This window comes from Eubalaena glacialis, chromosome 5, assembly GCF_028564815.1.
Source record: "Eubalaena glacialis isolate mEubGla1 chromosome 5, mEubGla1.1.hap2.+ XY, whole genome shotgun sequence".
Taxonomy (NCBI): domain Eukaryota; kingdom Metazoa; phylum Chordata; class Mammalia; order Artiodactyla; family Balaenidae; genus Eubalaena; species Eubalaena glacialis.
Genome location: NC_083720.1, coordinates 150,880,441 through 150,896,861, shown reverse-complemented (window position 1 = coordinate 150,896,861; position 16,421 = coordinate 150,880,441). Strand labels below are relative to the sequence as shown.

At 32.6% G+C, this 16,421-nt stretch overlaps 1 protein-coding gene across 3 annotated transcripts in view; it reads right to left on the bottom strand.

The window, feature by feature from the left end:
- Positions 1-16,421, bottom strand: part of FSTL5 (follistatin like 5) — a 707,698-nt gene that overhangs the window by 139,877 nt on the left and 551,400 nt on the right. For all 3 annotated transcript variants that reach the window (XM_061191763.1, XM_061191764.1, XM_061191766.1), the window contains exon 8: positions 3,967-4,128. In XM_061191763.1, coding sequence (XP_061047746.1) covers positions 3,967-4,128 — 162 coding nt within the window. The remainder of the gene's footprint in view (positions 1-3,966; positions 4,129-16,421) is intronic.

Sequence of the window (16,421 nt, the reverse complement as noted above, 5' to 3'; positions counted from 1 at the left end):
AACATGGTTCATTTACAGAATACTTGTGAAAAGACATGTCATAAAGGAATTAAGTGAGCTACATCATGGAAGTATAATACAATGCCATTTAGCAAGCATATTCTTGAGTCTGAATTATATATCTGGAATTATTAGGTATAGGGGACAGAAAGAAAATAACACATGATTTTTTTGGTAAGATTTGCAGTCGTTTGCAAGAAATATACCTAAAGTAAGCAGTATTATAATATGGAAATTGATATAGTCAGTGTATAACCAAAGAGTTAAGGGAATGATTAATCTAATTTTTAAATTTTGGTAAAATAATATTTGCAGCTAATCTCTGAATGAGTTGCATTCCCCAAAGTGGAAACCAGGGTATAATTAACCATTTACTGTATGTTGGCAATATAGGAGGTGCTTTTACATATATTATTCCTTAATTGTCCCAGATAATAGCTAAATATCAAATGAGGAATCTGAGACTTATGGAATGATCTTATGCAGGTCACTCCCCTCAAAGGTAAGGGCTGGACTTCTATTCTATCAGACCCTAAGGTTCAGTGTTTTAGTGCTCATTTGTTTAGGTTTGCATCTTTTCTTTTACTTTCTTTTCTTTTTTTCTGTATGTCTCTGTGTGCATGTTTGTGGTGTGTTCCATGTTATCAAATCACAAGGACACCATGAACCATGTGCAGTAGAAAGGGGCATGACTCTGTGACAGAGAGGAGACTGAATAATCAGAGCCGCTGTTTAGGGAAGGTAGAAAACCAAGGGGAAAAGAGCTTAAATGTCATCCCTAGGAGGATATGGAGAGGCAGTGAGTGTTTGGGAAAGGCTAATCACTGAAATCACTGGACCCTCTTTCTTGATTTACAAATATCACTGCACTCCTCCATTCCCCCCATCCTTTGTTGAGAATCACTTCCCCAAAACAGTTGGCAGGTTTTTTTTGGCAGGGCCGCTGAAAAAGGCCAGTTGGCTTTGTGGGCTACACAATTTCTTTGCCAACTTCACACCTCTGCCATAGCAGCACGACAGCAGCCACAGACATTATTTTTTTAAATGAATGTGGCTGTTCTAAAAATGAGCAAAAAAATTGCTTTATTTACAAAAATAGGCAGCTTTCCAGATTTGGTCTGTGGTCCTTCATTTGCAGACCCCTGCTCTAAAAGATGAGAAGAAAACAATGTATTTAAGCCCAGATCAGCTTCTTGTTTTATGTGAAACATGGCCCTCTCCAAAGACCACATACTTAAGGTAAATTCTCTAGAACTTTTTTGAAACTTCAATTTTTTCCTTCTTCAAATTCTCTCTTCTCAATATTCTTATATATTCTTCTAACCTATATGTCCCACTATCTTTCCCTCCTTTCCTACATAATCTAGCATATTTAGATGTTTTCTACTCTATGACCAGAACTACCAATTTCCGGGTCCATTTATCATCCTGACACATCTGTTTTCAGAACTAGAAAACATTCCCTGAACTTAAGTTTTTGATTAAAGTACTAGACTATTACATAAGCAAATTTACAAATTTTCAAATTCACGATCTCCAATTTTCAAGTAACAGGATGTTACTTGACCTTTACAGTTAGTTGCATTTCATACCCTACTCCACTTTTATTTCAAATCTTTAGTCTTTGTTTGATGTTTCCCGGCATAATAATAACTTCTCACTCTAAGCAGGTTGTCTTGTTCTTTATATCATGAAATACATAGAAGTGATTAAAAAGTAAACCCAAATCATTTCACAATATATGTGTAAAAAATCATCACCTTGTATACCTTAAGCTTACACAATTTTATATGCCAACTGAATTTCAATAAAAGCTGGAAAAGAAAGAAATTAATCCCCAAACCTCCTGTTTCCATTTACATCTTCATTTTTATTTAATTCTCAAAGGAAATTTTCTATTTCTTTCCAAGGCCAACCTCCCCTCCTTTTTTGTTTTGTATTTGTCCCTCCTTCCCCTGTTGCATTATTCATACATCTTTCTCTTTACCAATATCCTTTTAAACCAACAAATTGTCCAAGAAGTGAAAAATATCTTCATCAGTCCTAAACCTTCCCACCAGCAGCTCCTACTGTTATTTTTTACTCTTTCAAAATTTGGAAATAGGTTTTTATACTTCTTTCCTCCTTTTCATTTCTAAGCCCACTGAGGACTGATTTTCTAAATGTCACAAGGACAAACTAATCACTAACCCATGAATATATTTTAATGATCTTCCTTGACCTTTCTATGCCCCCAGCATTGTTGAACTTGTTCCCATGTCTGGCTTTCTTTTCTTTCATTCTGTAATCACCTTGTTCTCCTGCCTCTTTGCTAATTATTAGTCCCTTCGGATATTTATCTTGATTTGCCCACCAAAATATTTCTGCTTTGTTGAATTTTACTTCTCATAACCATATCATCACATCTATTGCCATAGTTATCAGTTAGTGCCTAGACTTGGACCTCACATACAAATGCTAAATAAGCATCTGATGAATAAATGGATAATTAAATAACTATGTAATTTGGTAATATGTGATCATATACAAAGCCACATGGAATTTCACACTCCTGTGCACCCAGATTTATCTCTTAGGTTCTGCTTCCTACTTACATTTTATTACTTCTCATAGTCTCTCAAAAATTAACTTATTTTCTCTTATTTTAAAAAATGATAATAGCTATTTTACAAATGTCCCAATCTTTCAAATGTTGAGTCTAGAGTGTAACCAACTCCCCAAATTTGCCTTCCTGTATATTTCTAAAACAAAAACAAAATAAGTTCATATAATATGGTTTGTTGCTATCAAATAGGTAAGAGATGACAAAATCAGAAGCTAATTAGACTTTCATTCAATTTAACTTCAGTTTATCAGATCAATCCTCATCTCAGATTATAGACACCATGATGCAATCAATAGACGTAAACACGTAAATTTGTTGGACCTACTTATATTAACATAGAGATTACTAAGATTCAGCTTTGAAAGGTCAAAAATACTTTCATATGTCATTTTTCATTTGCAAAAATAAATAAATAAATGATTTAAAAGATTTTAAGATGTATACTGATAAACTGTATTCACTCTCTAAGTTGAATAATAAGAGCAGTCTATTCTTACATAAATAATTTAAAAAATGAAAATATATTCATTTCTAAAGTATGAATTGAAGTAATTTAAAAGCGTGGAACAAGGAATATAATGCCATGCAATAGATACTCCAGTAAAATGACTGTCCCTGGGCCACTCTTGACAATGGAAATAAGATTTTTACATTTTTTTGCTTACTAGTATAATCAACATATATGAAACTGCTTTTGCATTATTTAGATTATTTGACATTAGAAAGATTGCCTGGTTTGCTTTTCACATACCACTCATTTGTGATTATTATAATCTGTAAAATAATTGATTAATGTCTGCACATTAGACTATTAGAACATATAGAATATTTTATATATTAGAATGCAAGAACTTCATAACTGTAAAACTACATAAATGTGGAACATATTTAGTAGCATTTTGAATTTTTTCTATCTTCATTTCATGATGCAAAACATTTCCTAAAGAATTTCTATATTACTGACACCCTCTGTAATATATATTTTAACATATGATTTAAGCATTTAAAATTGTCTCTTCAGAAATGTATTCAATGAAGAGATCCAATGATTCTGTTCAGTATATCTGCTATAGTTCAGAGGATAAGTTTTTAAAAGAAAAAATTTAATATTTTACTTATGACAGAAATAATGACATAACTAATCATTATGACAAGACTATTATTTAAAACATTAAAAATATTAAAGGACTCTATTTCAAATATTATGTCTTAGGTACAACCATATCTTTTTTCATATTCATGATATTCTTTTGCCACCAAGACTTATTTGCTCTTTCTCATAATAATGTAAAATGTGTTATAAATTTTAGAATAAAATTTTTACATTGTCATTTAAGAGGAAAAATGCAAGTAAAAAGCACCTTGAAGTGTGAGTTGCTTGGACAGCTTTGGTGTAATATCAATTCCATTCTTCAGCCATCCAAGCTGAGGATTTGGTATGCCCTCAGCATGGCACCTGAGACTTGCAGTTACCCCAGGTTCTCTGGCCTGACTCTCTGGATACACCCGGATTACGGGAGGGACTAAAAGAAGAAATGGAAAAGAAAGTGAATGAGTGATCTGTATTTGCCATTTGATTTTCCAAAACAGAGAAAAATTGCAATATGAGAAAATTACAATTATATTATTTTAATGATGATAATTTAATGAATGATATTTCTACAGGTCTTAGTTTGCAAATAATAGCATCCACTAAAATGTACCAGTGTCCCCTGGATAAAAGCTATTCTGAGACTGCACCAGGGAAAATATAAGCTGAGCCTGGGATATCTTGATTCAATAACTAAAGAAGTCCTTAAGGAATGATAGAAACATATCAAAAAATACAAAAACGGCTTAAAGGCAGTTTAAAGGGCTCTCATTCACCAAATCTGAAATAATTTGAGCATTGAGATAATTATCAATTATAAAGGAGTATAAAGAATCAAACAAGACTCTATGAATTCAGTAACATAAATAAATGAACAAATATATAAATGAGAGAAAAGAAAAAACTTTTCCTTACTATAGCATCTTTTAGAAATTAAGATAACAATTCCACTTACAGTACATCCAAAAATAAAATATTTAGGAATAAATTTCACCAAGAAGGTGAGAGACTTTTACATTGAACACTACAAAACATGTTGAAAGAACTTAAATAAAACCTAAATCAACAGAAAGGCACCATGTGTTCATGGATTGAATAATTAATTGGTGAGATAATAAGATTTAGTAAGATGACAGACAATACTGCAAAATTGATTTATAGATACAATGTAATCACTATCAAAATTCCTAACTGCATTTTTTTTGCAGAAATGGAAGAGCTAATCCTCAGAGTCACATGGAATTACAAGGGGCTCCAAAGAGCCGAAACAATCCTGAAAATGAAGACTGAAACTGGAGTTCCCATATCTCCTGATTCCCAATCATATTACAAAGGTATAGTAATGAAAATAATGTGGTACTGGCAATAAGATAAAAATATACTTCTATGGAATTAGAATAAGGAGCACAAAGATAAACTCATACATCTATGGTCAATTGATTTTTGACAAGGATGCCAGGAAATAGTGTAAATACAACTGACAAAACAGGAAAAAATTGCAGATGATATCTGATATGAGCCTGGTATCCAGAACATACAATGAACTCTTACAACTCAGCAACTAAAAGACAAATAGCCCCCTTCTGCACAGCAAAGGAAACCATCAAAGAAGTGAAAAGGCAACTTACAGAATGGGAGAAAATATCTGTAAACCACTATCTGATAAGGAGTTAATATCCAAAATATACCAAAAAGTCATACAACTTAATAGAAAGAGAATTTAAAAATGGACAAAAGACCAAAATAGACATTTTCCCAAAGATATCCATTAGCTAACAGGTTCATGACAAGGTGCTCCACGTCACTGATCATCAGGGAAATGCAAATCAAAACCACAATGAGTTATCACTTTATATCTGTTAGGATGTGTATTATCAAAAAGATTAGAGATAACAAATGCTGGTGAGGATGTGGAGAAAAAGGAACCCTTGTACACTGTTGGTAGGAATGTAAACAGGTGCAGCCACTATGGAGAACAGTATGGAGGTTCCTCAATAAATTAAAAATAGATCTATTTCCGAGTCAATAAATTTCCCCTTTCTGCTTAAGTAAGCCTTAACTAATATGGATTCCTTCTGAACTTTAGCCTCAATATTCTCACCAGGAAAACTGAGATTTGATTTATGTCTCTTCTGGAATATGCATCAGTTACTCTGGTGATAACGTCAGTACAAGTACCTTTAGAGTGAAAACTATAATATATTGATAGATGTTATGGAATGTGCTGAATGCTTTGTAGTCATGTTGATTTGAAGATGAGTCACAGAGAGGTTAATGGCATCCCCAAGTCACAAAGCTTATTAGAGTCCAGAGTTGAGGCTAAAATCAAGGAAGGTCTGACTCCTGGGCCAATGCTCTCTGCATTTCAGTTTGCCCTTAACCAACCTGGCTGATTGTGGTCTGTAACAGCCACTGAATTTAGCCAATAAGAAAGAAAATCTGATGGGTATTAAAAACAAGTATGTTCCAAATTTGACTTGTCAGGACTTCCTATGGCAAAATAATTACATATATATATATAATTCATAGTATACATATGAATATACTATGAATTATATATATTGATATAATATGAATTATTTATATAATTCATATATGTATAATTATATTCATATAATATGAATTATATATATGATTCATATTCATATATATATATATGAATAAATACATATACATACCTTATGATCCAGTGATCCCATTTCAGGGTATATATCCAAAGGAAACAAAATTATTATCTCAAAGAGATAGCTATATGTATGAACATCTTCCTTATGTTTATAGTAACATTATTCACAGTAGCCAAAATATGGAAACAACCTACATAAGTTTCCTTCAATTGATAAGAGTAAAGAAACTATTATATATATATATATATATATGAGTATTAGTTAGCCTTAAAAAAAAAAAGGAAACCTTGTCATTTGCAACAACATGGATAAACCTGGAGGGCATTATCCTAAGTGAAATAAGCCAGACAGAGCACAAAAAATACTGCATGGTATAACTTATATGGGGAATTAAAAAAAAAAAAAAGTTGACCTCATAGAATCAGAGGGTAGAAAAGTGGTTGCCAGGGGCAGGGAGGTGGAGGGAATAGGGAGAAGTTGGGGAAAAGGTACAAATAGTCAGTTATAGGATGAATAAGGTCTGAGGATTTAACGAATAACATGGTGACTATAGTTTATAACACTGTAGGGTATAACTGAAACTTGCTAGGAGAATAGAGCTTAAATGTTTTCACATAGGAAAAAAAAAAAGGCTAAAAAAACCCCATACAATCCAATTCAAATGTGGGCTAAGGACTTGAATAGACATGTCTCCATAAAGAAGGCATGCAAATAGCCAATAAGCACATGAAAAGATATCAAAATTCACTAGTCATTACTGGAAAGGCAAATTAAAATCACAATGTGATACCACTCATATCCACTAGGATGCTATTAAACAACAAAACAATAGGCAGAAATTGGAACTCTTGCACATCCGTGGTAGGAATATAAAATGATGTAGCCACTGAGGAAGACATTGGTGGTTCCTCAAACTGTTACACATGGAATCATCATGTGATCAAGCAATTCCAAGCCTAGGTTTGTATACATAATTGAAACAGGTTTTCCATAACAAACATGTATCTGAATGTTTATGATAACCAAAAGGTGGAAATTACAAAAACAACTATCAACTGATAAACAGAAAAATAAAATGTGGTTTATCCTTATGATAAAATATTATTTGGTAATAAAAAGAAAGAAGTACTGATATATGCTACAATATAATATGCTCAGATATTACCCTAAGTGAAAGAAGTGTGACACATAAGGTGACATATTGTATGAGCCCATTTACATGAAACATCCAGAATGGGTAAATCCACCAGGATAAAAAGCAGATTAGTGGTTTTCAGGGGCTGAGGGGAAGGAGAAATGTGAAATGACTGCTTGATGGCTATGAGGTGTATTCTGGGGTTGATGAAAATGTTTGGGGAGTAGACAGTGAGATGGTTGCATAACATTTTAAAGGTCCTATAAACTACAGAACTGTACACTTTAAAATTGTTCAATGTTATGTGAATTTTACCTTGATAAAAAAGAAAAGAAAGACAAAGAAAGGCCGAAGAACGTTTCTAGCTTAAAAGATACTAAACAGGAATATTAACTGAATGCAATGTGGAATCCAGAATGGATGCTGGACCAGGAAAAATTAGTTATAAAGCTATTATTGGGAAGGTTGCCAACAAGTCAATATGGACAGTAAACTAGATAATGAGATTCTATCAATGTTATGCTTACTGATTTGATAATTGTATTTTGATTGAGTAAAAAACTTTCTTTAAAAAACGTACATGCTGAATTAATTTGTGGTAAAAAGAAAATTTATCTCAAATTTTATATATATATATATATATATATATATATATATATATATATATATATATATATATATATACATATCACCAACTTTAAAAATGGGATGGCTTGCAAGTCCTAGCCAGGGCAATCAGAGAAGAAAAAGAAATAAAAGGAATGCAAATTGGAAAAGAAGAAGTAAAACTGTCATTGTTTGTAGATGACAAGATACTATACATGGAAAATCCTAAATTTGCCACCAGAAAACTACTAGAGCGAATCAATGAGTTTAGTAAAGTTGCAGGATACAAAAAAAAAAAAAAAAAAAAAAAATACACAGAAATCACTTGCATTCTTATACACTAACAACAAAAGATCAGAAAGAGAAATTAATGAAACAATCCCATTTACCTTTGCAAAAAAAAGAATAAAATACCTAGGAATAAACCTACCTAAGGAGGCAAAAGGCCTGTACACAGAAAACTATAAGATACTGATGAAAGAAATCAAAGATGACACAAACAGATGGAGAGACATACCATGTTTCTGGATTGGAAGAATCAATATTGTGAAGATGACTATACTACCCAAATCAATCTACAGATTCAACGAAATCCCTATCAAATTACCAATGTCATTTTTCACAGAACTAGAACAAAAAATTTTACAATTTGTATGGAAACACAAAAGATCCCTAAGAGCCAAAGCAAACTTAAGAAAGAAAAACGGAGCTGGAGGAATCAGGCCTCCTGACTTTAGACTATACTACAAAGCTACAGTAATCAATACAGTATGGTACTGGTACAATAACAGAAATATAGATCAGTGGAAGAGTATATAAAGCCCAGAGATTAACCCAAGCGACTATGGTCACCTAATCTATGACAAAGGAGGCCAGAATATACAATGAAGAAAAGACAGTCTCGTCAATAAGTAGTGCTGGGAAAACTGGACAGCCACATGTAAAAGAATGAAATTAGAACATTCCTTAACATCACACACAAAAATAAACTCAAAATGGATTAAAGACCTAAATGTAAGGTCAGACACTATAAAACCTTTAGAGAAAAACATAGGCAGAACACTCTTTGACATAAATGGCAGCAAGATCTTTTATGACTCACCTTCTAGAGTAATGAGAATAAAAACAAAAATAAACAAATGAGACCTAATTAAACTTAAAATCTTTTGCACAGCAAAGGAAACCATAAATAAGATGAAAAGACAACCCTCAGAATGGGAGAGAATATTTGCAAATGCAGCAACGGACAAAGGATTAATCTCCAAAATATACAAATAGCTCATGGAGCTCAATATTAAAAAAACAAACAACCTAATCAAAAAATGGGTGGAAATAGACATTTCTCCAAAGAAGACATACAAATGGCCAACAAACACATGAAAAAATGCTCAACATCACTAATTATTAGAGAAATGCAAATCAAAACTACGATGAGGTATCACCTCACACCAGTCAGAATGGCCATCATTACAAAATTTACAAACAATAAATGCTGGAGAGGGTGTGGACAAAAGGGAACTCCCTTGCACTGTTGGTGGGAATGTAAATTGATACAGCCACTATGGAGAACAGTATGGAGGTTCCTTAAAAAACTAAAAATAGAACTACCATGTGACCCAGCAATTCCACTACTGGGCATATACTCAGAGAAAACCATAATTCAAAAAGACACATGCACCCCAATGTTCATTGCAGCACTATTTGCAATAGCCATGACATGGAAACAACCTAAATGTCCATCAACAGAGGAATGGATAAAGAAGATGTGGTACATATATACAATGAAATATTACTCAACCATAAAAAAGAATGAAATTGGGTCATTTGTAGAGACGTGGATGGACCTAGAGAGTGTAATACAGAGTTAAGTAAGTCAGAAAGAGAAAAACAAATATCGTATATTAACGCATATATGTGGAATCTGAAAAATTGGTGTAGATGATCTTATTTACAAAGCAGAAATAGAGACACAGATGTAGAGAACAAACGTATGGATAGCAAGTGGGAAGGGGGTGGGATGAATTAGACACAACAGAAGAGAGAATCAGTAAACTAAAAGTGATGTCTGGATCAGTTGAGAACTTTCTGCTTCCAATAATGTTGGATATGTAATTCTTATCAATTCTGTTCAATCATCTTTCTGAATAGAACTTAAAATTCTGGTCACCTGTATACATTATAGTGAAACTGTAGAACAAAGAAAAAGAGAAAAATCGTAAAAAACAATCCCAGGAAAAAAAATGACACACAAAAGAAGGAAAGTCAGGCTAACAGCTAAATTCTTACAGAAATGCTGGAAACTAATGAAAAATTATAATCAACTTCATGCTAATAAGTAACTTTAAATAAAATGAACATATTTCTAGAAACATAAACTTCTGGCCGACCTGTACAAAAAGTATTATAAAATCTAGAAAGTCTTATTACGTTAAAAGAAATTAATACATTATTAAAATCCTTTTTTCAAAGAGAACTGTAGAATGACCCAATCTAAATAAGAAATAACACCAATCTTATATAAATTCTTCTAGAGAATAGAAAAAGGCGTGGGGTTTCTTTGGTAGTTTTAAAATATCTATACAAATCCATTGATACTCCTCTCTTCAAAAGGTGGAGACAAATCCTCCTCATCTTACATGTGGGTTGGATTTAATGACTCACTGTTAACGAAAGGAATATGGTCAAGTGATGGTGCATGGTATGCAATATTATAAAAGGTATTGCGGCATCTTTCTAGCTCGTTGGATCACTTGCTATTGGAGAAGTCAGCTGTCATGTCTTAAAGATATGAGTATCTTTACCAGCCTTAGGGAAATGCTTATATGTCAGGTAACAGAGAAAGGTCCCATGCCAACAGCCAGCAAGGAACCAACAGTCATTTGAAGGGGCCATCCTGAAAGTAAATCCTCCAGCCCTCAGCAAGCTTTCAGATCACTCCAGTTCTGGTCAAAATGTTGACTACGACCTCAGAAAAGACTTCATGCCAGGGCCACCTAGCTAAGCTTTTCTCAATTTTTTAAAAATCTCATTTCTCTATTTATTATCTCATCTCTTTTTATCTCAAAAGATAATAAAGGTTCGTTGTTTAAATCCACTAAGTTTTATGGTAATTTATTATGTGCTCATAGATAAATAAAATCCCCAACAGTTGAGAACAATGTAAGCTTAATACCAAAATATGACACGGGTATTATTAAAAAGAATATTTACTGGTCAATTTCATTTATGAAAATAGATTTTAAAAGTCTCCAGAATATATTGTCAAACAAAATCCAGCAGAATATAAAAATATGAAACCATAAAATATTTGTTTTATATAGATATTGAAAAATTACTCAATATCATTTATCACATAAATAGTCTAAAGGAGAAAAACTGTGTGATCTTCTCAATAGCTGCAGAAAAGTCATTTACTTTTAGCACACAAAAATGAGCAAGTGTTTTCCTTATTATGATAAAGGATTTCTTAAAATATATAGCCAACATCTGTAGATGATTGAGTAAAACAAAATGCAAAAGAATCTACAGATGAATTGTCAGAACAAGTAAATTTAGTAAGCTTGCATGATTCAAGTTAATTATATTTGTAAATATCAGCAGCAAACAATCAAAGTATCTTAAATAATGTGATTTTGTAAAGCAACAAACATGTTACATATATATGAATATATCTAATCAATAAATGCTGTCCAAGTCCCTTGCAAGAAAATTCTAAAATATTCTTTGAAAAAATATTGTTAAGAAAAATGAAATAAGACCTAATTAATGGAGGAATAAAACACATCTGTAGCCCCTTTAGTTATCATCTCCCCTAGTTTTCATTATGTTGATTTCAGCCATCAGAAGTTCTTTGCTCATTTGTCTCCCCATTCCTTAGTCAGTTAAACCAATTTGTATAGAAATCTTCTAAATAGCGTATCTCTTACCTGAATTCTTTTATTTATTTTATTAAACAGTCATAGATAGACTACGTAATATCTGTGACAAACTGCAAAGTGATACACTGATGCAGAATGAGAAGACAAGGACCATACTCTCAAGTATACACTGCTCGATAATGGAAACCAAGGAACAAATAACGCTAAGACAATAATGTCCTGCAGTCAAGCTGATAAGGATGGGATGGCTACAGAAAGAAAGGAGGGATCAACCCAGCACACCTTAGGAGAGTGTTTGAATTGGATTTTGAAGAGTTTTTAGGAGTATAACAAGAGGACAAGTGAATGTGGCTGTGAGGGAGGTATTTATAGCTGAGGCACAAGAGTGAATATCATATATTATTTCAATGAGTGCTTCTTGAACTTGAGTTGTGTCATGGGTAGTTAGATATATGTCATATACATTAGTTTTGAGAGTCAGTTAATCAATTTGCCACCAACAATGCTGTGAGAGAAATTCTGCATTCATTCAATAAACGTATGTGTATCGATTATCTACACTTTGCGGAAGGGTTCAGGGATTATGAAATGATTGACTATTAATTATATAATTCTCAAATGATCTTGTAACCTAGATTTTTGAGAGTTAGATGAGAATGTGAGGACATCAGGACAAATGATTTAGACACTTTAATTCTAATATGCAAAAGCATATTGTTCTTTTCAAGAGAAGCTAATCAATTATCTCTAATATAAATATTAAATGTGTTCATACTGAAAATAAGCTATTCTAGATAGGTAAATTTTCTAAATAATGGCGAGTGAACCTTTTATAACACAATATTTAAGATGTATATTTGCTTTTTATGAAACCCTCAAGTGAATTACAGACCTCATATTTGGAAACTTCTATGATAATGAAAACATTGCTTTATGTGGTATCACTCAAGGACATTTAGACTGAGACAAATAAGTTTGCATTCTCACACTGCTACTCAATATTTAAATGATATTGAGCACATGCTTAAACCTTTTTGAAACTTCTTTTTCTTATATCTAAAACGGATATTGTATCATATTATAAAGGTTTTGAAAATCAAATGGAATAATAAAAGTGAAAAGATTCATATCTTGCAAATTATGTGTATAATATGTTTTATATATACATATGTAAAGAACCATAGCACATGGGAAAGTAGTCCACAGGGTGTGTGGTACAGGTTTATCACACCTATCCCCTCTTCACACTCAGACTTTGACATTTGTTATTCAGAATGACCATGAGAGCACACGTACCCTGCATTTGCCTTAGTAAGAATATGGCTTGGCAAACAAGAAAAAAGATTCTAGTTCTCAAAAGACTTTTTTGCAGGATCTATCTTAGCAAGAGACAATGGACAGAAAGGTTGTGTTCACCATGTTAAAATAAAAAACAAATGGAGACCAGTAGTGGAAACTCGCTGAAAAGACAAAACCACCTTAGTCATACAAGCAAAGTTTAATTTAACATATTTTGCAACACTAACTTGACTTGGATCGTTTCTTGCTTATGCCTCTGGAAGTCATAAGCAAAACCCAAATTGCTTCCCAAGGTTGATATGAGGTAACCACTAACCAATTCCTTATCATTTAAGAAAATTCTAATGTTATAACTAATCACTGTGAAGAATAAACAGTCACTGCTTTCTCACTATATAAGCTGCTTTATAACAATAAACCCTTGAGCCTCATTCCATATTTTGGTTTGAGCGCTCCTGGTTTGCAAACTCTCTTTTTGGTGTGTGTATAATAAACTTTTACGTATTACTATGTTGGTGATTCATTCTGTTATTTCTGAACTTTTGACAGCCTACACCAACCTGCTCTTTGGTTAATGTGTATACTTTGAACTACCTGATTTCGTTTTACCCATCAGAATGCCAGTCAAAGATGCAAAGTCAGTAACCAATCTGAGACTCTCCCTAGGGTCTCAAATTCAGCCCAAAGTTAATTTCACCACTCCTCTGTCTAGTGACTGGAGGAGCTATTGCACACACAAATTTTATTGATTAACCAGTAAATGTCAGAATTTAAGATCTACTGAAATTATAAAAGCAATGCAAACCAAGAGACTAGTTGAAGTCACCAGATCAGAACTATACATAAGCCTATCACTCTTCTGTCCCCTTAGTTCCCTTTGTTGGCTATAGATACTCTAGACATCAATAAGCCAGACTCATGTCAACTATAACACAAAGACAAGAAAGGGTGAGGGAGGGGTCCTCAGAGACCCAATAATCCTTAGATTCCACAGCTGGGACTTGACCATGTGTATTGCCTTTCATAGTCTCAGGAGTGGACAAATAATAGACTTCCAAAGCTATGAGTACCAGAATTCGGCTACATCCCTCTTTCTTCTCCTAAATACATAAAATTCAACACACACACACACACACACACACACACACATACACAAGCATAGGCAAAAACGACAGGGAGTAAAACTCAGTTCTAGTTTTTTCCCTTGATGACTACTTAAATGGCTTATTTTAAAATAGCAAACATATTGGTAACCACCAAAGGGGAAAGGGGGGGAAGAGATAAATTGTGAATTTGGGATTAACAGATACACACTACTATGTACAAAATAGATAAAGAAGGACCTACTGTATAGCACAGGGATCTATATTCAATATCTTGTAATAACCTATAGTGGAAAAGAATCTGAAAAAGAATATATGTGTATATATATATATATATGTGTATATATATATATATGTGTATATATATATATATATATATAGCACAAACTGAATCACTTTGCTGTACACCTGAAACACTGTAAATCAACTAAGCTTCAATAAAATAAAATAAAAAAGAAATAAAAATATAAAATAGCAAATAAAATTTCAAAACTAACTCTCATAGTATTTCTGCACCTGCTTTACTGATGACATAGAGCATATGTTTAGGCTCTTAATATACCTAACACTGAGTAGTTTTTGTAGCATTTTATTTTATTGGAGGTTCAAACAAATAATGTTTTAAGGAGATATTTTAATATACTCCCCAGCAAACCCACATTACTCTAAGATCTGGAGTAAAGAGACTCTATCAAAACTCAGATCGAATCCCTAATGGCTTAACAACAAGGGAGTTAGGAAATAAGCCTTTTAAAAAGACTTATATAGAAAGCCAAAATGGATAAGTACTCTCAATAAATATTTAATACAAGAAAGTGTATCTTGTCAAAACCAAGGCTCAATGCTTCTTGCAACATTCTTTGGAATAGCAAAAACTTGAGACAACCTAAACATATTTGAAAATTAGATTGAAAGGAAGCACATTAATCAACTCAGTGATAACAATAGACACTACATGATTCATGTTAGAATACATAGATATTATATGGGTCATCTATACTGTCTCTGATACTCCCTAATGGACAACTTTTCAAATCAGATGTTCAATTTCCCCCTGCATTCCTGTTTTTACTTTATTGATACATGTGTGCATGAACTGAAAGGAAAACAGTCAACAATAATTTTTTTGTCATATAGAGGTTTTATACTCAAATAGGTAATATATACTTTGGAAAAATAATAATACTCTCATATAATATGGTTCTCATTTAGTGCACTGGTATCAAATGATGGTCTGAAAAACAGCACCTATAAACTTGAGGGATAAGTGATTGGCATAACAACTGTTTAACCTCAGTGACAAGCTACACATTTAGAAGTAGTTTATTTTCCTGGGATACATATTACGAAATATAAATGAGGATTGATGGCAGCCTGAATTAAAAAGTCAGTACTCACCCAGAGAACATTTCAAGCTGTTTGCTACAATCGTTTTTAGTTAGGAAGTGCACTCTATGAGCTTGTCTTTCCTTTATTTGGGCAGTGCATGAACAACAAAATGTAGGGGCCACCAAAGGTTTCCCACATTGTATTGAGAATCCAATTTCATGCACTATCATGATTATCCTTAAAGTTCCCCATATTTTAAACAAAAGGTAATATTTAAAGGTGTCTACTCACTGAAAATTTCCTGATGATATTGGATGTTTCACAAAAATATCTCAGCAATTTAAATGGTTGGCTTTATTTGATATCATCAGATAAAGTCAAATAATATCAATATTTAATAATATAGTATATGTATATGTATATGTATACAAACATGTTAAATGGTTGAGATTATATATTGTTCAGTTTTATTCTATAACTATAACCAAATAAGTTTCTGACATTTAAAATAGAAGGTATACAAGAAGATCCAAATATATGAATTTTGTTCATGAATAAAATTTAAGAAAAGTATAAAATCTGACTTGTTTATTTTGAGTCTTAAGATAATAATTTACAAATATTTACTGAGCAACTTCTGAGTGTAGCACGTTGTTCTAGGTGCCATTTTCTCTCCATCTCTCACATGTTCAGTTTTACATATTAACATGTTGAATGAATGCTGAGACCAGGTTTGGAAATTAGCCTAA